The 23617-nt window shown below is 31.1% G+C and overlaps 1 protein-coding gene across 1 annotated transcript; it reads right to left on the bottom strand.

The window, feature by feature from the left end:
• Positions 1-86: 86 nt before the first annotated feature.
• Positions 87-5663, bottom strand: LOC108473934 (cell division cycle 5-like protein). Its single transcript, XM_017775764.2, has 4 exons — positions 5231-5663; positions 2729-4441; positions 1914-2195; positions 87-1100 (listed from the first exon to the last, which is right to left on the bottom strand). The coding sequence occupies exons 1-4, from the start codon at positions 5405-5407 to the stop codon at positions 387-389; spliced, it is 2886 nt and encodes a 961-aa protein (XP_017631253.1). The 5' UTR covers positions 5408-5663; the 3' UTR covers positions 87-386.
• Positions 5664-23617: the final 17954 nt, after the last annotated feature.

Genomic DNA, 23617 nt, shown 5'->3' on the forward strand with positions numbered 1-23617 from the left:
CCAACAAATTACTGCCTCTCATAATATTTGACTATCAACTTCATGTTTTTAGCCGAACCAAAAATGAAGAAAAGATAGCATCAAGATGTCTAAAAGGAAAACCTGAATAAATAAACCATTTCAATACATCTCATAATAATCACATTTTGAACATTTCCGGGTGAGAATCCAAAATCTCTGGCGCAAGAAAACATCGTGATGCAAAGATTACAACAGATAATGGTCTGCTCCAAAATTGCTAATTGCCATGGAAAATTAAAATACAGACGCAGATGTGGATCAATCAGTCCCCTCAATATTACTGGTTGAATGAGAGAATTTCCTGACCTAGTTTCTCATAATTCGAAAAAATTTGTACCTTGTTAAGAGCTAAAAGCCGAAAACAGCTATTCCTCCATTGCAGTTTGGTTTTCAGCGGTATCTCCACCCAAGACAGATGTACTGTCAATCTTGGCATGATCGGTAAAACCTTCACCTTCAAGCGCTTCTTCGATGCTTTCCGGTTTGGTAGAGACTGTGTCAGGATTTACAGATTCTGCAACAACCTCAGAACTTGTTCCAGCATCCTGAGCCGGTGTCTTTGTGATATTATCTCCGTTGTCTTCCACAACCAAAGGCACATTACCAGATATGTTTCCACCTGTTTCCAAATCCATAGTAGCATGCTGTTCTTGGGAATCAACATTCATATCAATTTTCAGGCTTGGCTGGCCATCAAGAGAAGAGTAAACATCCTCCGAGGAAGGTGCAGGCTCGGAAAGTCCTGAGCTTGGCACAGCAGCTTGACTTGCTGGAGCCTCAGACGACTCAAGAGCATGATCCTTTTCAGCTGCCTCTGCTTGTTTTTGTGCTTGTACTCTGTATACATTCATGATCTTTTGTATCCTTTCTATCTCAGCTATGAGATTCCCGTAGCGACTTTGTGAGGTTTGTTCAAGCTCTTTCTGTTTCTGAACTTCCTCCCACAGACCATTTATTCTGTGTGAAGCTGCTAGCTGCTCCTGCTTTTGTAATGCTTGAAAACACTCTAGTTCTGTTCCTGCAGTATCAATCTGCTTAAAGGTTGATTCAATCTGACGCCAAAGTGTTGCAGCCCGTCTCTGATCAATGAAATTGCCCATTGTTTAGTGCAAAAGGAATTACAATTTCAATTCCCTAACTGAAAGTATGAAAACATTTACAATATGGAGTAAAATAGAATTAGTGAGTTCATCAATTTATTTTTATAGAAACTGGATAGAAGTAACTCTATGTTAGATTCAGGTGTGAGTGTTGGATATAGATATGTAACCGACATGCATGTCATTAGATTCTCTTTTATGATTTTCAGTATATTTCAAGGATCCTTGGATGTCTTATCCCCATATCCATGTGTTGGACACGGGTTCCTCAAGATGAAGAGTCCAAGCAACATAGAAGCAACCATCATCCATTAAGTAGCACCAAAGGATTGAGTTCTAAGTTTTAACATAAGACATCAAGAATCCCCAGATTATGGAACTTATTTTAAAAAATAAAAAACACAAAGATTCATAGGCCTCCCTAGGAAATTTTAAAACCAGACCAAAATTGAATAATATAAAAAATGGTTTATGCAATCCTTAGCTTTATGCAGGTACTTCTTTACATGCTAATTCTCCCATCTTAAGCCCATCCTACTCTAATCCAACATGTAACTGTACAAGCCTACTTCCAAACACAGATCTGGAGGCACCAAGTTTACTGGACTCTGACAGAGAAAAGACATGTATAAAGACTTCTTTAAATGTTATTAATCACTATGAAACTCCTCAATGAACTCTAATAACAGAAATTGCATAATGGAGATTAGGTGTGCATTTTACAAGTTTCATGAAAATCAAATTATTATAATGGTAGAACAAGAAATCATTAGCCAGTATCTAGTGATGTACCTCATAACCCTGTGTGAGAACATTGAACTTCTTCTCCATGCCTTCTGCTTTCAACTTATCATTATCCATCTTCTTTTTCACACGGTCAAATTCAGACTGCAGGGCTGCAAGTTTCTCCGTATTTCCAGCAACACTTGACAGACCATAAGCATGACGAGTAGGGAAGTACATGAGATCACTTAGGCAAGTATTATGTGCTTCAACAAAATCATCAAGAGATTCATTTTCGTGCCCCATTGCCACACGAAGGAATTCAGCCTCTTCCTTTACCCACGAATCAGCCTGCCAATAAAAATAAGATCATTTGTCAGTTTGCAGAAGGCTCATAATCAGTAGCACTCACACATCGTTTGTGATATACTGTTATTACAATAGTCAAGGATCAAAAGAAAATAGAAAAGATAAAAAGAATCTTAGCATCCGGTTGACAGGGAACTGAAACTGAAAAGTGAGAATAGTTGGTATTCAGCAGATAGACTTTAGAGTAGACGACCTTACATGAACAAGTAAGCTGCAAGAATTACAGACACCAAAGTATTTACAAGGTTATAAAAGCAAATGAAAATCGCTTTTCCACCACTCATATGAGATTTTAGGCGGTTTGAAATCCTTAATGAATAAAAACCTGTGATAGGCGATGTTTAACACAAACTCAACTCAATTCTATAGCAAGCACCAAATGAGAAATTCTTACAGTAATAAGAAATTATACAGTTTGATGATAATCTCCCATGGATTCACTAAGGCTCAGAAACATAAATTGCATATCAAAGAATGAAACAAAGGCAACATAATCAGTGAAATGCATGACAAACCTCTTTCATTTCATCTTCCTCAAAATCTTCTATACTCGGAATAGATCCATTAGCAGAACGCTTCGCACCCTTTTTCTTCCCTTTGTTTGCCTTTTCATCAAGTGGATACTTAGCATTGTCGTGCTCCAGCAAGGACAGAAGCTCTTTTCTTATCATTTCATCAGCCTGCTCAAATAGAGTAGGAGGAACAAAGGTACTTTTGTCTCCATCAGTCCTCATCAAAGAATCTCTAATTAGTTCCAGTGATGCACTAGGTGGTCTTGGAAGCTCCCTTTGCAACACTTTTGATCTCTTCTTAAGCAATGCCTGCTGCTGTGCTTCTTCCTCAGCCCTTTCTCTGGCTATTCTATCAGACATGTCTTCTTCAATTTTCTCCTCTGGTTCTTCACTTTCCTCTGGGGGTGGTTGAATGACTATTTGGTACTCATTCTTTGGCTGTGGAAGACTACCAAGCCCAGATCGCAAGTTCCTTCTTATATCAGCTTGCCTTTGTTGCTCAAGCTTGACACTGTCATGTAGATCCATGTCTTCATTTATGTGGAGCTCATCCCTGATGGGAGTTCCTTTAGGGGTCAGACCAAAAGAGTAGCCATCCCTTGATGGTGTCATTCCAATTCGAGGAGTAAGACCAGTACCACCAGGGGTTGCCGCAGGAGTCAACATTGGGTTGGGTGTTTGGACCTGCATTTTAGGAGTGACCCCAGAAAAATCTGAAGGATGCAGCTCAGGATTTTCTCCACCAAGTAGAGGCGTTTGGGATTCTCTCAACCTAGCCAGATTTTCAGCTTCCATCATGATAGCATCACCTTTTCCAGCAGGTGTTCTTTGTGGGGTCCGTAAAGGTGTCACTCCCTGCCGTGGAGTCTGGGAATAATTTGAAAGAAGAGCACGAGTAGCACTACTCGCTTCAGCCAGTTCCTCATTACCAGCAAGAAGATCACTGGCATATCCCATCTTGGCAATCTCCTCTAGTTCATGATTCGATATCTGAGGTTCTGGTAGCATAAGTTTGGATCTCTTCCTCACTGCTTCTGGATCATTTAGCTTGTTGGCCTGCAATATTGCCGATGCGGCATCCTGCCTCTGTGCAATTTTATTTTTTGCAATATCCTGCTTCCGTAACTGTGCTTCAATATCAACTCTTCTTTTTCCCTCAAGTTCTTCAATGGTTGTTGGGAACTTAGGCTGTTCCACAGGTCTATCTTCATCAGCAACATCATAAAACCCCGGAGGAGGCCTCTTCTCAAAGGGGATTTCAGCATTATAATCAATTCCCTTTCTTTTTCTCTTTCGTTGCCTTGTATCGATCCCAGCAGCCTTAAGTTCCCTCCTTTTCTGCAAAGATGCAAGCCTCCTAGCCTCTTCAAGTTGTTTCTCCCTAGCTTTCCTCTTCGCCTTCTTACCTCTAGTATTAGCTAACCGGGCACGAGCTTCAGAAAGCATTTCTTTCTCATCCTCATCCATATCAACAGGATCCGGTCGTGCAGGTTTTGATTCAGGGTTAGGATCAATCTCTCCAGGACGTAATTTCCTGGGGTCATCACCAGGCTCATAATTTTCATCTCTAGCACAAGCTGCATCAAGGAGTTTCTCATATCGCTCTAGACATTGAGATGGAGTCCGACCAACAATTGGAGCAATTGTTCTCCATTGTGTTGGCATGAGCTTTGCGAGATGCAACAGCTTTTCATCCTCTTCTCTTGTCCACTCAGTCTACATATATCACCAAAGAAAAACAAATTATCACTTAAAAGCTCCTACTTTAATTGGAACAAATAGACAAAATTACTGATAATTTAATTCATCAAAAGGAATCAAGTAAAAACACTTGAATTAACATTAATAATCCAACATAAAGAGATAAAATAGAACCCATCTTCAGCAAGAATGCCACTGACAATTTGAGCACCAATAGACTCCAATTCATATAATTAGAATGCTGTTGGTTCTTATTTTAGCCTCTTTCTTTTCAAATGCTCTGAAAGCAAAAGCCATATTTGACACACAAGTACATAGATAGTTAGATTTAAAATTTTGAGACTGTTATGTTTATATCATATAATTACATCCGAGTGTGGGTTAGTTCACATGTTAAATATTTACAAACTTTTGATCAAACGTTATTTTGGTTTTCTACAGTTAATTTTTTGCATTCTAAAACCAACTTTTGAGCAACCAAACAGCAAGTAACAAGAAGCTACAACATAGTTTCTTTTAATTAAGCTTAGCTTATTTAACGAAAATAAACCAAATAAAACACTTCTAATGTAGCTTAACTATTCAATACTCTCAAAAAAAAACCCTAATGTTTAAGAAAGAAGCCATCTTACAAATTGAAACACGGAAAGGCTTCAATGCCCATAACTGAGTTGATGAATTAAGAGAAAAAAAAAACCAAATAAACTAACAAATATGAAGCAATGTAAATTTCTATCAACACACATTCTTAAAACAAACCCATCTTGGTAACCTAAAATGATTTCCAAAAAGAAAGAAAATTACCTTTTTGATTGAAGGGTCAAGCCATTCATACCAACGAGCCTTACATTGCTTAGCAGATTTACGAACAAGTAAAGAAGAAATTCGGGCCCATTGATTCTTCCCATATTTCATAACCGCCGCTTTCAATATCTCATCCTCCGTGTTCTTCCATACTCCTCCTTTTATCATAATCCTCATTGTCGCTCACTTGTTTTTTACTTGCACCGCCCTGGAGGATTCAATAGAAAGAAACGAATTATACACCCTAGCTTCTTCGATTAACAATCTGAACTTTTTACATAAACCCTAGATTTTTATTATTATTTTTTTTTTTTTCTGATCGAGTGGGAAATTAACTACAGCTCGGAGAAGCAAGTGAAAACCAGCAAGGGGATGTTGATCTTTTAAATTGTTATTTGACCCCTCAACTTTTGTATAATTAAATTAGGATACTCATGGATAAGTGTTTGTTTTCTATGGGCCGTCGGCCTACTAAAATTGCAAATTGTTACAGATTAATTTTGAGACATGCTAGCTTAGCATAATTTATCTTGGCCCACTCCCAATAATTACTTCTTCTTTTTAACAAGTACAAATAAATACACAACCAAATAGTTATAATTACAATAAAATCAACAATAAAATTAAATCCGAATATCTTTGGAAAAATGTGGAGTAGTGTGGTATTTAAATCAGAATAAATGAGGGAGAATTTAAATTAAACTTATTTATAGATTAGGTTATTTAAGTTCAAAAATCCGCCTGTTTTCTAATATTATAGTATATTATATTATAATTTTTCTATATATTATATAATTTATTGGACAAAATTTAAACCTATAGTAATATGTAATGCTATAATACAAGCATATTAAGAAATTATTAGGGTGTCTATATATAAAATTTTAATAAATAAAAATATATAAACGTATCAAATATTAAATTAAAAATAATATATTTCAAAAATTTAAAATAATATGTGACTTAAACTTAACTTCGTTAGCCCTTATCGATATAAGCGAGCTTGGACAAAATTTTAAATTTATATTTCAAGTCAAATTAAGTTTAGACAAATATAAAATATATTAATATCATACTTAAGCCTATCTCATAAACACTTTTAACCTAAATATAATTTACATAATTTGAGAATTAAACTTGAGGTAAGAAAATTTTTATAGTCTCGTTATTTTCATTAGGCGAATGCCTCATTGCCCTTTTCCCTTTGCTGAAGCAAAGAATTCAAATGAAATATTTTTAAATATTTAAATCATACATTATTTACTAAATAAAGAGGATAAATATTTTAACAAGAAAAATAAAAACTACTTGATATATTGTATTTTAATTTTTCTTTTTCTATTTGCAATCTTGTACAAGTGACAAAATTATTTATTAGTCGGACTATTCGATCAAGTTCGAAAGCTCAATTAAAATATGAGAAGGTTTAAATAAAAGTATAAGGAAAATGGACTTAGGCTTAGTTTGGATGAGTGGTGTATATACCTCCAATGAGGTTAAAAACAATAGTGGCGGTGAGATTAGATACTGTAGCAGTGAGTTTAGAAACTATAGCCGTGAGATTAGAAACAGCGGTAGAATGTGTGTTTGGATTCAAACATAGTTGTAGCGTTGAGGTGAGAATAGAAAATAACTTTTAAGGACATCATATTAGAATTGATATATATCAAAAAAAATTTTAATTATTTTACTTTTAGAAAATTATTAAAATATGTGAATTTATAAATTCATTTAATAAAATATTAAAATGTATCTTTTGATATTTAATTTATTATCCTATAAATTGTCATATTTGTATTTATTTAAATGATAGTTATAACATTAAAACACCTCAATTGTTATTTACTTATTATCCTATAAATTATAATATTTATTAATTTATTATATAATATAAGTATTTATCCAACCTAATCTAGAAATAAGTTGCTTGGACTTTTCAACTTTAGACATTAAAGGGGAAAGAAACCGTTAAAAAGAAAAAGAAAGGGCCATGGGTAAAATTAGAATAAAAGGGCTGTGTTGAGCGCACTGCAGTAAAAACCATCATTGAGCAACTGGAGGTGCAGTACAGTGAGAATCAGTCCACTGGGCAACTGGAGGTATTATCCAAACACCTCATTAGTTATTTACTAGTTGGACTATTCGATCAAGTTCGAAAGCTCAATTAAAATGTGGAAAGGTTTAAATAAAAGTATAAGGAAAATGGACTTAGACTTTTTAAAAAAAAAAAACTTTTACAATATGGGTTAGACTGAACTTTAATATTAATTTAAGACATTAAACCCGAGTCAGCTTAGCCCGTTTTATATTTTTGTAATATATTTTATTTAACTTTTATATATTATATAATTTACTTTACTTAAAATTAAATATATAATAATACAACATTGTGTGATGTTAAGTTGTTTAGGTTTACAATTTTAATTAAAACCATCTAAAGTATTAAATATTAAATTAAAAATAATAAATATCTTTAAAAAGATTAATATGAGCGGTTTTAAAATATGTTTGATTTAATTATTTACAAATATAAATAAATTTAAATAAAATTTTAATCTTATATTTTAATTCAAAACAAACATATAAAATAAATTAATATTATACATAAACTCGACTCAATTCACTGAATGATTGTTGTCTTTTAATCAATAAACCTTGTCCTAATCTTAAGACCATCGTAAATTGGAGAAGACAGCATTATTGGTTGTAATGAAACGAAATGGGAAATCATTACAGAGATAGGATTACAAAAGAATATTAGTCTAAATCAGAATGCATAATAAAATTCAATTACTTAAAACCTCGGATTATCGATAAAAATAATATATTATTATCTTTGAAGTTCCCTTAAGCATGCTTTTATTACATCTTTAGGCAAATGATTAATCTAATCGCAATTATTGAGTTTTAAGTTGGAATTATTTTAATACAAAGACAAACTAAACATGATGCCACAACATGTTTTAGGTCAGCAATGACAAAATCCCTTGGAGTGGTGCATGAACCATACAAATACTTAAATTTTTTAACTATTTATATTAAACTAATTTGTGTTAATTACTTGCTAAAATCCATGGTTAAACGTTATAATGGATCATGCATTAAATGCAATATATGTAAAAAAAAAAAAAAAAACAAGCCTTTGATTCAGTATAGTTTGTATCTTATCAAACCAAAATTATTAAATATTATTTGAATCCATACCCCATTTAACCTAACCCATAAGCTTCCAAGGAAATCACACGTCGCTTTGAGATTTTATTGCATACAAATACTTTTTTTATATCTTTAGATATTTATAATAATAAATTCAGTTCCACCCCCTCAAAACAAAATAATAGAAATGTAAATTTCGCATGACAAATGCTGCTCAATTAACGTAAGAAGTAACGAAGGGTGGCATAAAAAATAATTATTGTTAGATAATAATATCTACTAATATTCTAAACCCAAATTGTTGGAATGATTGTGGTAACTTAATTAAATTAAATGAAATTACTTAAAGACAAGTGAATAGATGAGGAATGCAGGGAAAGAGCAAGTGATTGGTGGTGATGGCATGAGACATTTGGTGTTTTGATAGGATTCCACTTGGCAATTAAACCCTAATCAATCAATCAATAATAATAAAAATAAAAATAAAAAAAAAAGAGTGTAAAACCCATAAAAGATTGGGTTGCTTGCTTCATAAAGCAGGTGGCAGTGAGAGTAAGTGGTGGGGGCAGGTTTTGCGAAAGAAGTTGAAATTAGTACACAGAAAAAAGTTGATATCTGGTGCTGGTTTAGTGGTATTCTTATATCTTTATTGCACTTTTATTATTAATTATTAGGGTTGGAATTTGGATTAAATTTATATTATATTGATGGTACTATTTTGGTATCATATCCAACTGTTGGAATCTATATATTATAAATATTCGTTTTTGTGTTACTTCATGTGATTCTTTTTGGTGGGTTGTTTTGGAATTCTCGCCTATACATATGTAAACTGCTAATTAGAAGTTGGAAAAGGACAAAGCACAAATATAATTTATTGTAAGCTGAAGTTTTAAAAAAGAAAAGTTAATATTTGATAAATCATGTATTTTTATTTCATAAATAATATTTAAAAATTAAATTTTTAAAATTATTTTGGTATACATAATTTAAAAACTCAATTTATAGTATACCAATTATTTTCCTAATAAAATATAGGATAAATATTTTTAAAAAAAGCTTCACATATTGAAAACAAGCTTATAGTAAAATTACCTAATTTTCAAGAAAAATAATAAATTAGAATCTGATCTGAAAAAGACAAATATTGAGTTGTAAGCAAAATTAGTACGAAACAAATGAGATGGAATTTGAATTTTACGATTCTAAACAAAAACACGTTGCTCAAATTCCATATTCATTTATTTTTCCTATGATAAGGATCACCAAAGTTACAGTAAATTTTGTAATATTGAGGGATTGGGATAATAGTAAAACTTTTCAAGGTCAAAGTTAACAAATTTGAGAGTAAATAGTCTAAATTAAATCAATAATATTTTAGAAGAGCTAAAAATGATCAAAGTTAAAAAAAAAAAATTGAAATCGAACTGTTAATTGTTAAGAGGGACTAAAAGGAGAATTATATATACCATTTAAACAAGAGAACCTTGGCAATTTATATTTTTATGTTAGTATACAAAATTTAAATATAATTAGGTTTTATGTTAGCCATAGGCACTGTGACATAATTTTGTACTTAGATATGCAACACTTTATGTCAAATCCCAATGGGGATTAGATCGAAGGACTTTACATGTTTTGAGATCATAATTAAGAATCTTATCCAATTTAACCTACGTCTTGTTCCTCCACTAGTTGTTGCTTTTTCTTTAAAACATTTCTTTCCATTTCCATTCCTCTTCTTATCTAGAAATACGTAAAATAGTTGATTGAATCTTAATTCAATTAGCATAAATATTATTATTAATATAAGAGGATGTGGGTTCGAGTATTTTGAAGTGCATTATTCTCCTATTAATAAGTTAATGAGGGATTATAGTAATTTTAGTCATTGTATAAAAAATAACAGAACCAATAATAAGTTTGTTCAAAAAACCACACACAAATTTCTTTTAAATTAAACCTTAATACATTTACTTTTAAATTCAATAATTTATTTCTTCTACTATTTCAATTTAATAATAAATTTCTCAAATGATTTCTATTAAATTGAATGATGTAACATTTTAAAGTAAAACAATTTGCTATTACAAAAGTGAAAGGTTATATAAGTAAATAAAAAAAAAAGTTAAAAAAGATTTCTTACATAACTTCCACACCATTCTAAATTGGTCAGGTAGGGTTGTGCAAAGAAATGGAGAGCCAAAAATTTTGATTCAAGTCCATGTATTTGATTTGGTTTTCATATTGTTTGATTTGGTTTTAAGTTAGTGTTATTATTTAAATCGCACAATTTAATAGTTCGAATTTGAATTTTTCACACGAAATCTATTTTATTCAAATCAAATCGAATGAAAAAATTCATGTTTAAAGGAATAATTTTAATAGAATAATAAATTGGCCATTTAAATGTATATGTGGACTAATTCATTTAATTTATATTTAGAGTTGTACAACTGTGAATAAATTATTAACATAATAGCTTAAATTAAAATAATTTTTAAAAATATTTTATTGATGATTATGATATTAATTTAATTATTTAATTCACTTTATAAAGATATAAATAAATAAATCTAGAGCGCAATATTAATTTTTCTTTTTAAGTCCAGACTATCTTTTATTGTTATGCACCTGAATAGGTGTAAAATAGGTTTACTTCCATATATTTTACATAAAATATTAGCCAAAAGAAAAATCTTGTAATAAAATACTATAAAAATAGAAAAAGATTAAATGTTTGGTTTATTAAGGAAAAGAAAGCCTTATCCTTATCCCCAATGTCCTTGCTTTGTACCTTGCACTGACCTGAAAAGCAGTTATCACCACCACTACCACTATATCCTAAAATCTTGGGCTCCATTATCATCTTTTTTAGAAATATTAAATAATTTTTAATTTAATAAAAATAATCTATTTTTAGAAAAGGTAAATTTTAATTCGCAGATTTTTATGGTATCTACGACTTAAAAATTTTATTAAGTAGTTTAAGTTTTCTGTTCCATCAAAATTCTGGTGTATTTTAATTGTTTTGTGTGTTTGACTTGTATCAAGGATAAAATTTTGGTATTTTAAATTATTATTTAATTTTTTATTTTAAATATTTTAATTTTTAAAATTAAAATCTAATTAATAAACTTAAAATTTATATTCACACATAAATATATTTATATATAATATATATATGTTACATTAAATAATTAAATATTAGATTATAAATATATGTAATATATATTTAAAAATATTAATAAACTCAAAATATATAATACTCACTACCTTAGTTAAATTAAATTAAAAGATAATGATTTAATTAACTACTTATTTTTAATATTTAAATAATGTAAAAGGGAGAGCTAAAGAGTTCCTGAATGATTTAAAATGATGATTGTGGAGACATACCTGCCTACCTATAACAAATTAGGTTCTGGTTTAGTGTATTGGTAATTGATTCGATAAAGCTTATTTAAGCTTCAATTATTTGTTGAATTTATTATTGTACAATAATTTAAATAACGAAGCCACATTAAATTGAAAGCCGGAGAGGTCTTGACATCACTACTGCATCCATAGATATAATGTTTTTTTTTTTTTTAATTATTATTGTATGATATGTGGATTGTATGAGAAATTTGGCATGCACAAAACATTTTAGAATTTAGAATTATTTATTTTTATTATTTTATTTGTTAAAATATCTTTTTGAGCGATCAATTATCATTAGATTATATTTATCTTGACGTCAAGTTATTTTCTCTTACATTAACAATTTACATAACAAGAGGTCCATTGGATTTAAAGAAATTATATTAATTTCTAAATCATCTTTTATATTTAGCGACAAAATGTATTTACTACTAATAGTGATACATGTAATCTATTTATCTTACTTATTATTTTCATTCATTTCACAGTTTATCGATTCTACATACAATTTGTTTTGGATTATCTTGAGTTAGCAGAGGGACCAACTGAACATATATAATTAGGGCTCATATAATTTGTAATTAAGTTCTGACTCTTCTCCTATTAATTACAGCTTATTTAATCACGAAGTCATTCTACTATAGTAACATAACTGAACTCTCCCCTATTATATGCCATTAAGAAAGTTACTTCATTAAGTGCTCATTCAATGACTTTATCATAAGTGTGTGACCCTTATAAAATATGATCTGTAATCTCTTTGGGATAAAATTCGCTCTCCTAATATGATTCTATTTTATCTTATGGTTTTCATTACATCTTCTAATATGAAAAACTTAATTACCAACATATAGTAATTAAATCATTTGTCTTATGACAAATGACATATGGTCACGTTCCTTTTTCATCAATCATGTAATGCCAATGAGAGGATATCATTTATCATTATGGGTATATGATTCCACTATTGTGGAATGATGTTATATCATGCATAAGTCATAAACCCAATGTATCAACTTTCAGTTCTTTATCTATTTTACGTCGGATTTTATTTACATCAAAGTATATAAGTCACGCATACATAGTTCATTTTCCACTTAGGATTAATGTATGTCACACTATGAACTTCATAAGTGAATAAATCCATAAACGAATATAGGGTAAATTCAATTTGAGTATTGTCTGATGTATTGACAATCCATATAATGATAAATCCCCTCAAATGCCTAAGACAAGATATCTCCCCAATTTGACTTGATAGACAACGTAGTAGCCTTTCAATCGATTTGCTCAATTTCGATTAGACTATGAATTATTAGATTATCTACTTACGTTATGATCCGACTATATAATACAACTTAGAATTAGTTAAACATTAAATAATAATTGAGCTAATATATGCGTACATTTTACTTTGCGTGTAAAAACCATTAAGGACAAATACAAATAATGTTAATGTATAATTGAATTTTATTTAATTCAATCTGTTAAAAATTATTAAGTATAAATTGATGCTAGATCCCAACAGCTAACACAATGTTGTAGGAGTTGTACAACATATTTGTTACACTGGACCTGATATAAGTTTCAATGTGAACACGGTAACCCAATTTATAAATGCTCCAAGGGACTGCTAGTCAAAAGAATCTTAAGGTATTTGAAAAGGACTCCTGAATATGGTTTATTTTTTGGTTCGACACATCATATGGTTCTTCCTAATTTTTTAAATGCAAACTGGGTAGTGACGTGGATGATAGAAGATCCAACTCAGGTTATTTTTTGTTCTTTTGTAACAACCTTATTTCTTAAAGCTTCAAGACGCAACATTCAATTTTGCAGCTGATGGTGGAGGTTAAAGGTGTGTTTAGTATTACGTTTAAAAAGTACTTTTAAAACAAAAATATTTTTAAATAAGTTACTTTTTGAGAGAAAAAGTGATTCTTTTAAATTAAAAAATAGTCTAAAAGTATTTTTTTCAAAAAGTTGAAAATTTTAACTTTTCTTGAAAAGAATTTTTTTTTTAAAAGTCTTTGACCAACGTTTCAAATGAATTAAGCATTGGCTCAGTCACAAGTTGCAAACGTGTTAACTAAACCATTACCTGCAGTGTTGTTTGCTCATATGCGTGAGATGTTAGTCTTGAAGAGCTTATTGGTTCAAATCATTTAACAGGAGAAAAAAAAAAAAAGAAAAAAAGAAAACCTATGCTGATTGTTGAGCTTTATTCATTTGAGTCTATTTTGATTAGTCACGGTTGATTTGTCGCTGCTATTATGAGTTAGCTAACTAAGATTGGTTAGTTGGTTGTACATTTGTTAGCAGCATAAATATGGATTGTAACCTCAAAGTCAGAATCAAAATTTTCAGCCACAATTTTTCGATGTATTTTAAATCGAATTATGATTGAATTGATCAAGTCATCCGTTTAGCCGGTCTCTAATTAAAAAAAATAAGAATTCAAATAAATTTTTAGAAAAATTTTAAAAATTCTAGTTTGATCGCTGGTTCAAACAATTCGTATCGATTTCTAGTCTAACAAATTCAAAGCACCTTCCAGACTAATATCTTGACTAATTCCTAATCTAACTGAATTTATCGACCAATCTAATTCGATTTAAATAATATTACAAATTTTTTGGTTTCACTTAATCTCTTAAATTTCCTTTTTTTTTTCTTCTTTTTTTTTTTTACTCTTGGTTGATCTTGAGTCACAGACTAGTTCAATGATGTATTTGTTGGAAGTGCATTATTTTTTACATTTGATGATAGATAAAAAATTGAATGGACCAAAGCATCTTTAACTTTCATTATCGTATATATGGGACATGTCCTATAATAAGCACCAATGTTAGTAGATCAAAAATTGAGTTCTAGGACAAAAGATACTGATGTATTGTAATAATTTATATGACGGAAAATTTGTTTCTTATCCTCTTTATTTTTGTTGTCCAATTTTTTTATATGTTTTAAAAATAATGCTTTTTTAATCGATCAATATTCTTTTTTTTATATATAAAATTGAAGTTTTAATAAAAATAAAATAAGACATCAAAATCATTTTCTAGTTTTTAACTTACAGTGGAAGTATCACATAACGACAAATATGAGCCGGAAAGAAAATAGAGTGAAGTAATAAAGTTTCCCACTTTCATGAAATACGAATTAAAGTTTACTACCAATCCCTATCATATCAAAAACTTCATTTTAGTGTTAATTTTGTCATTGATGGCATTAAATCAAATTACAAAATTTATTGATCTAGAAAATAAATGAAATAATATGAGTTAATGATAGTTGACATGGAACAAATTATAAATAATTTAAACATAATAATTATGTAAAATAAATAAAATTGAAAACAAATTGAGTTAAAAAGTACCTCTATTCATTCTTCAAAATTGTAGTTTAACCTTCTAATTTAATTTGATGTCTCATCAGTTATTGTTAAACTATATCGTTACATTAAAAGCAAAAGTTAAGGTGCATAAACTAAAATATGAACTTTTTTAATGGACATGAATTAAAATATTCCTACACTAAAATGAAATTTGCAATATATAGAATAAAAGGTAATGATTGTTCAAAATCAAATTTAAAATTAATGTAACCAAGAGGTGGCTGCCAATCTATATATACATATGTATAGTCGCAATTCTTAATAATTGAGCTGGTTCTTATGTTTACTTGATTTGACATGCCTCCATCAATGTCATGCTCTGTTGTACAAAAGCCAAAAGAATGGTAATATGACCATTCACCCTTAATTTTTCTTTCTTTTTTTAAAAAAATTTAATTATTAATAAGATATCCACTTACATTAATATAAAATTAAAGTAATTTTATATTTTTAATAATTTTTATATAATTAATATTTTAATAATTTAATCGTCATATTCCATGTTTTATTTATATAGAGCATGTATGTCAATTTTATATAAATTAAGAATTTTAATTATCCGTTTTATGTAAAAGAATCTTTCAATCATTAAATATATAATAATATAAATAATATTTTAGATCGATATGATAGAGATATCAAATCGGTTCAACATTTTACATGTGTAACAAGTACAAATATATTGATAAATTCAACAATTGAATTATTAAAATATTTATTGTATAAAAATTATGAAATAATGTAAAACTAATTTAATTTTGTGCATATAGAAATGAATCCTCCCCAATTATTAAAACCTAAATCTAGATCATTAATTTGATACTAAGAGGTTTTAACTCTTTATCAATAAATATCATAATTATAAAAATAATTTAATTATTGATTTAATTTTTTTAAAAAGTTGAACTTTATCCATATTATTAGTTCAAATGTATTTAAATATACAAACATTTATTTTAAGGATTAAAAGGATTATGAGTGGTTTAGACACTAAAATAAACATTTTAATTAGGTTTAAAATATAATTTGATACCGAGTTTGATACTTTTTTAATGTGGTAATTATGTTATATTTTTCCAATATTTGATACCCATGCTCGACAAAAATTATATATTTTGATACTGTTAATTTTTAGCTTTTAATTCTTCTTTTAAAATGATTTAATGAAAATTATTGCTAATATTATTAGGTTTGAATTTCTATGATTTTTCAATAGAATAAATTTGTGATAATTGTAAATTTATTTAATTTTACGTTTAATTTTTCAAATACAATCCCATGAATGTGATTTAATTGAATTTTAGGGTTAATTTGATATAAGTTAATTTCTAATATTAATAGCTAATTATGAACTTTCATCAATTCAACTCTAAAACTCAAATTAAATACTAAAAGTTAACACCATTACATTTGGATACCAATATATATATATTTTATCAAATACAAATACTAAATTTAACTAAAAATAATACAAGTATCACATTAAAAAATGTCAAACTTAAATACCAAATTATATATTAACCCTTTAAATTAAATAAAAATAGAATAAAAGAAACAAAATCTTGAGTGTGCAAAGGATAACAAAAGTTTGGAATGGAATTTATATCAAATAAAATATAGGAAAGAAAAAAAAATCAGATTCCTTACTTTGATGTCTTTGGCACATTAAGGTGAATTTACTTTACAATATAAACATTCATGTTTTTGCCTTTTTTTTTTTCTTTCCTTGACAAAAAGCATTACTCACCTAAAGAATTTCAAAATTAATGTATTATTTTTTTTTAATTCTTAAAAAAAGTTAAAAGTATTTTTTAAGGGTAAATTACACCAACAATCACTCAACTTTAATGTAACTAACAAAACAGTCACTCTAGTTTTAATTTAATCACTCAATTTTTGAAAAATGACAAACCAGTCACTACCGTTACAGACATAACAAAAAGTTAAGGTGGCCCGTTAACTTGTCATGTTGGCATTTCACGTGGAAAAGACGACCTCTATACCATCCCCCATTAACTTACCGAAGAAGAAGAAGAACAAGAAGAAAGAATGAAAGAAAAATAAAGAAAAAATACAACCCATGTGTTTGCTTTGCCAAAATTGGGGGCGGGTCTGGGGAGGTAAGGGTGGCAGAACCATTTTAAGAGCCTTTTTTAAATGTAGATGGTGATTGACATCAGCTTCAGATGAAGCACCTTTGGCTTAGTAAACTGTGAATTTAGGGGGCATTCTATGAGGGGAATGAAGCAATGGAGGCACCTAAGAAGGTTGAGAGAGAGAGACAGAAATTAGAGAGAGAGAGAGAGAGAGAAATTAACACTTTCTTTAGAGCAAATATTATGAACTACCATGAAATTATTTTGTTCTATGCATTTGGACCAAGCGTATTTTTTTCTAGAATAAAGAACTTTGAGGTTCCAAACTTTGAAAAAGTCAAAATAATCTAAACCTATTGATAAATTTCTATTAAGAAAGTCATTTGACTATAGATATATTTTCTCCCTTTCATTTCTGTTGGTGTCAGAAATAGGGGGTAGCACAAACTGCGGAAAGGGAGGAGGTAGAGGTAGTGGATGTTGAATTGTAACTTACTCTTTAGGTGGGGAACCAGGTGGTGGTGGACCAGGTGGAGGAGGCAAATGAATACCCAAGTTCATAATAGCAGGTTTGGAAGGCATAGGAGGTGGAGGTCGTAAAGGCAAAGAAGCAGGAACATCAAAGGCATCCATTGAGTTTAATTTACTAATATCTGGCAAAGGAGAATGAGGAGAAAGTGGTACAATTACAGAAGAATGCTCTGTGAGGAAGAAGTAATGGCACTTGATGATACACTAAACAAGGGAATTTTAGGTCCTAAAGAGAAAACCAATAACATGATCTAAGAAAGAGAGAGAGTAAAACAATATTAAGAGTTTATGTAACATCCCATACCTGACTTAGACAACAAGGCCAAATTTGGAGAGTTACATTGAACAACATTCAAAACGTAACTTCGAAACCTAGCCTTAAAAATCTTCTAAAGTCAAAAAAGACTTAAAGGAATAACAAAGTAAGCAGTTCGAGGTTTACCATCCTACTAAGTTAGAACTACGAAAAGTTAACTAACAATACTAGTAGTACTAAACAGTTTAAAATAACATAACTGAACTTCCCATCCGTCGACCCACTCAAGTTTGTGATTTACCTGTAGTTCATTCAATAATAAAATAAATTAATACTTCATAAAGAAACCAACTATATATATATTCAATAGAGTCATGGTTAAACTAATAGATATCGAAGTGCAGATGTTGATTCAGACTTATGAGACAATACATTCAATTACAGATAAGAACTGTATAGATATACAATAAATCAAATCATAGTCAAATTTAGAGCAGAACAGATGCAGTTTTCTAATTCTATCGGCTACACACCATCTCTGACCAACCCAACACACTAATAAGGTATTTACTACCCTTCTAACCCTACACACCATATAGTGTCAGTCTGACACGTTTCAATGATTGCAGTCTAACTGCCAGATCAGAGTATAGATACCAATAGTTTAACCACTGTTTCAGAATAGAATAATTTTTCCTTACACAATTCTCGTCCAATGCAGATGCAAGTCTTAATGACAGTTAGTACAAAGTCCTACATGCATATTCAAATACAATTCATGCTCGAATGTAGTATATCGATACCATTAACATTTTTCATACGCAATACACACAGAGATTTTCAATACACAGTCTTAAGTTACAGAATATCAGTTTATACAGGTTAATTCAGTTCACACGGCCTCACCAAAAGGTTTGTATTCATTTCAAGCGATGCTCGTGGTTCGAGGGAAAAAATTCAGTATATTGGCCCACATGCTCATGTGGTTTCACATGGCCTGCATAGTTAGCCACGACCTAATTCACGACCGTGTCATTTACTTATATGGTCCCTATTTCATAATTAGTGAGTTACACGGCCTGGATATATGCCCGTGTCCTTGGCCCATGTTAACCTTGCATTAATATAGCCACACATAGTATAGATACACGCCCATGTCCCTTGCCCATGTGGATCTATTTTGGGAATAGTAAGTCACACGGCCTACCACATCGCCTGGCACACGATCGTGTGGTGTCAACAGTCATGTTTTCTAACATCCAAATTTCGTAAAAACTTGGGTTTTCAATACACACCTGAAGTAGTTTTAACGTAGAAACAATGCAGAGGAATCCCAGATATAACGACGTACTTTGCACAATTTAACACTTACTAAACTATGTCGAAGACTTCGACAAAAAACTTCCAACGGAACTAACACTTACTAGTGAATCAGCGGTAACTGCTCGAATAACATGTCAGCAAATGCTACTTCTGACACCTATGCCTAAAATAAAGAAGACAAAACTCACTTGATCATAAGAATACAACCCAACAAAGACGAAGTCATTTCAACAGAGAGAATCCGACGTTTTAAAAAATTCACAACGAGATTTACACTATGAACTTTTTATCAACAATATAACGAATGTACTTACCTAAATATACTGCAAAGGATTTAACAGCAACCAACTAGGAGAGACGAACCAATAAAAATAAAAAATGAAAAAAGAAACGGGAAGAACAAAACAACAAAAAGAAAAGAAAAAGAAAGGAATGTTAATTTTAATGGTTAAAACCACCAGTAAGGATTCTAACAATAACAAAAAATATTTACCAACGCACACGCCAAGACTCGAACACAGAGCCAGAGAAAATACAGAAGCTTAACCATCAAACCAGCAGGCTCATTCTTATCATAGATTTACATAAAATTAAACTTAAATCAACTATTCAATGATAGAGGTTATGCTAAAATAAATAACAAAACTTTCTAAAAGTACCACTCAAACCCCTGACTTCAAATACATATACAGAGCACATAGCTATAGATACAGAGATTTAACTACGCTAGTATTTCTTAGTCAAACATTCAAATTTTGGGGTGTTACAACTCTCTCCCCCTAAAAGAAATTTCAACAATGAAATTTATCTAACTCAAATAAATACGGATATTGCTGTCGAATCGAGTCCTCAAGTTCCCTCATTGCCATGATTCCGCTATAGGATCTTAACGAGAGGGACAATTTTCTTTATTCAATACATTGACATCTTGATTTAGAATCTGACTAGGTTCCTCCTCAAAAGTTAAATCCGGTCTTACTTTAATCTCTTCAATAGGGACAATATGCGACAGATTAGATTGATACTGTTTCAACATCGAGACGTGGAATACATCGTGAATTCGATTTAACTCAAGAGGAAATTCTAACTAATAAGCAACAGGTCTGACATATTTTTTAATCCGGTAAGGTCCAATGAACCTCGGGTTCAACTTGCCCTTACGTCTAAATCGAAGAACCTTTTTTCCACAGAATCACTTTCAAAAACACCTGATCATCTACAGAAAATTCGATGTCTTTTCTCTTTAAATCTGTATACGATTTCTATCGATCAGAAGTAGCCTTAAGTTGATCTCAGATTAATTTAACATTATTCTTGATCTCAGAAATTAGCTCGGGACCCAAAACTCGACGCTCACCTAACTCGGTTCAAACACAAAGAGTACAACACCTATGACCATATAGAGCCTCATAAGATGTCATCTGCATATTAAATTGGTAGTTGTTGTTGTACATAAACTCAACCAACGGTAAATAATCCTCCCAACTACCCTTGAAATTAATTACACAAACACGAGGCATAACATCCAAAATTTGAATAACCCATTCAGACTATCCACTGATCAAGTTGAGTGTTTAACGCCTCATAAAGCTTCTTGTAAAATCAAGAAGTAAAACACAGATCCCTGTCTAAGATAATCGAGACTAGAACTCTGTGTAGTTTTACAATTTCAGAAACATATAGCTAGAAAATCTTCTGTAGTGAGTAGTCTGTTTTAATAGGAAGGAAATGAATGAACTTGGTCAATCGATCAATAATGATTCAAATCGAATATTTCTTAGTGGGTGTTAAGGGTAACTCATTAGCAAAATCCATCGTTACTTGTTTTCACTTCCACAGAGAAATTCTGACCGGTTGTAGCAACCTAGAAGGCAATTGATGCTCAGCCTTAATCTTTTGGCACGTCAAGCAATGAGACACAAAGGTAACCATTTCCCATTTTAGACTAGGCCACCAAAAAGTTCTTGGAGATCCCGATACATTTTATTTCCACTAGGATGTATAGCATAAGGGCTACTATGCGCCTCCTGTAGAATTGATTGCATTAACTCTTTATCGAAAAGTACACAAATTTGGCCCTTGAAACACAAAACTCAATCACTATTCAAACCGAAATCAAAAGTTTCATCCGCTTTGACCTAACGCAAACGTAAAACCAAAGACTCATTCGTTAGTTGCTTAGTTCGAATTTGATCAACCCAAACGGGTTTAACCTGTAACAGCTAACAGACTCCCTTTTTAAATAAACTCAGACGAGTGAACATCGCTCTCAGACCGGTCATCGCTATACGACTAAGAGCATCGACCACCACATTAGCTTTATTGGGATGGTACTCTATCGTGCAGTTATAATTTTTAAGCAACTTAACCCTTTTACGTTGCCTAAGATTTAACTCCTTTTGACTTAACAGATATTTGAGACTCTTGATACACCTCTCACCATACAGGTAGTGCCTCTAGATTTTTAGAGTAAACACAACTACAGCTAACTCAAGGTCGTGCATAGGGTAGTTACCATCATGTGACTTAATTTGTCAAAATACATAAGCTACCACCTTGCTGTCCTGCATTAGAACACATCCTAGACCGATATGTGACACATCACTATACACCACAAACTCCTAACCCAGCTTAGGCTAAACTAAAATAGGAGCTTATGTTATAACAGACTTGAGCTTTTCAAAACTCGACTGTTGCTCCTCAGATCACACAAATGAAGTGTTCTTACGCAACAATTTAGTCATAGGAGACACAATCAGAGAAAAACCCTCAACAAATCTCCAGAAGTAACCAGCTAAGCGTAGAAAACTTTGAAGTTCAAGCACATTCTTCAACTATTTCCACTTAACGACAACCTTAATTTTCTTAGGGTCAACTCGGATCCCTTTCGGCAGGTTACTCAATTTTCGAACTTATACTTACTGCAACTAGAACTTACACTTACTAAATTTGGCATACAGTTGTTTTTCTCAGAGCATTTACGAAACTATGCGGAGATGCTCATCGTACGCAATCTTAGTTTTTGAATAAATCAGTATGTTGTCAATCAAGACCACTACAAACTAATCCAAATATGACTGGAATACTCAATTCATCAAATCCATGAATGCAGCTGGAGCATTGGTTAAATTGAACGGCATAATTAGGAGCTCGTAATGACCATAATGAGTCATGAATGTGATTTCATACACATCAGTCTCCTTAACCTTAAACTAATGATAGCCAGAACGAAGGTCAAATTTAGAAAACATATATGCTCATAGAAATTGATCAAATAAATTGTTGATTCTCGATAGCAGATATTTATTCTTTACTGTGAACTTGTTCAGCTAACGATAATCTATACACATTCTCATCATACCATTCTTCTTCTTAACAAAAAAAAACCTGTGCTCCCTATAGAAACACACTCGGTATAATGAACCCCCGATCATGAAGTTCCTAAAATTAAGCTTTTAGTTCCCCAAGCTCCTTAAGTGTCCTGCGATACAGTACAATGGATACCAGAGCAGTACTAAGTAACAGTTCTATGTCAAATTAAACTTCTTTTTTCGTAGGTACAGTAGGTAACTCAAGAAAAATAGTCGGAAAGTCCTTGATTGTATAAATATTCTTCATACATGACTTTGTAGGATCAGAGTCGGACACGAATACGAGATATGCCCCATAACTTTTTCGGGCTAGTTTTTCAGCTAAGGAGGTAGAAATTACATCAGAGAGATAATCTTGACACTTCCCAACCATAGTAATCTCGCTATTATCATTGGTTCTCAGAATAATCCTCTTAGTGGCACAATCTAGACTGACCCGATGTTTTATGAGCCAATCCATTCTTAAAATCAGATCAAACTCACCAAAAGGCAACTCCACTAAGTCAGTTAGAAATACCACAATATGGATCTCTAACGGAACATGTCTGTACATTTTATCAACTTGAGCCGATTGACTCAAAGAATCAATCATAGAGAACTCCCTAGCAGTATTCTCAACAGATATTCTCAAAACTGTAGAAACAATACTAGCTATATAAGAGTTAGTAGACCCGATATCAATCAAAGTAAAATATAGAACAGAGTGAATAAAGAACGTACCTGCTATGATGTTGGCGTCATCACTATCCTCATAGAATCTTGCCATATAGACTAATACAGGCTGTCGTGCCTCAGTCTGACCCACACCTCTACCTGGTGCTCTCTGACCTCTAC

Source organism: Gossypium arboreum, chromosome 11, assembly GCF_025698485.1.
Source record: "Gossypium arboreum isolate Shixiya-1 chromosome 11, ASM2569848v2, whole genome shotgun sequence".
NCBI lineage: Eukaryota > Viridiplantae > Streptophyta > Magnoliopsida > Malvales > Malvaceae > Gossypium > Gossypium arboreum.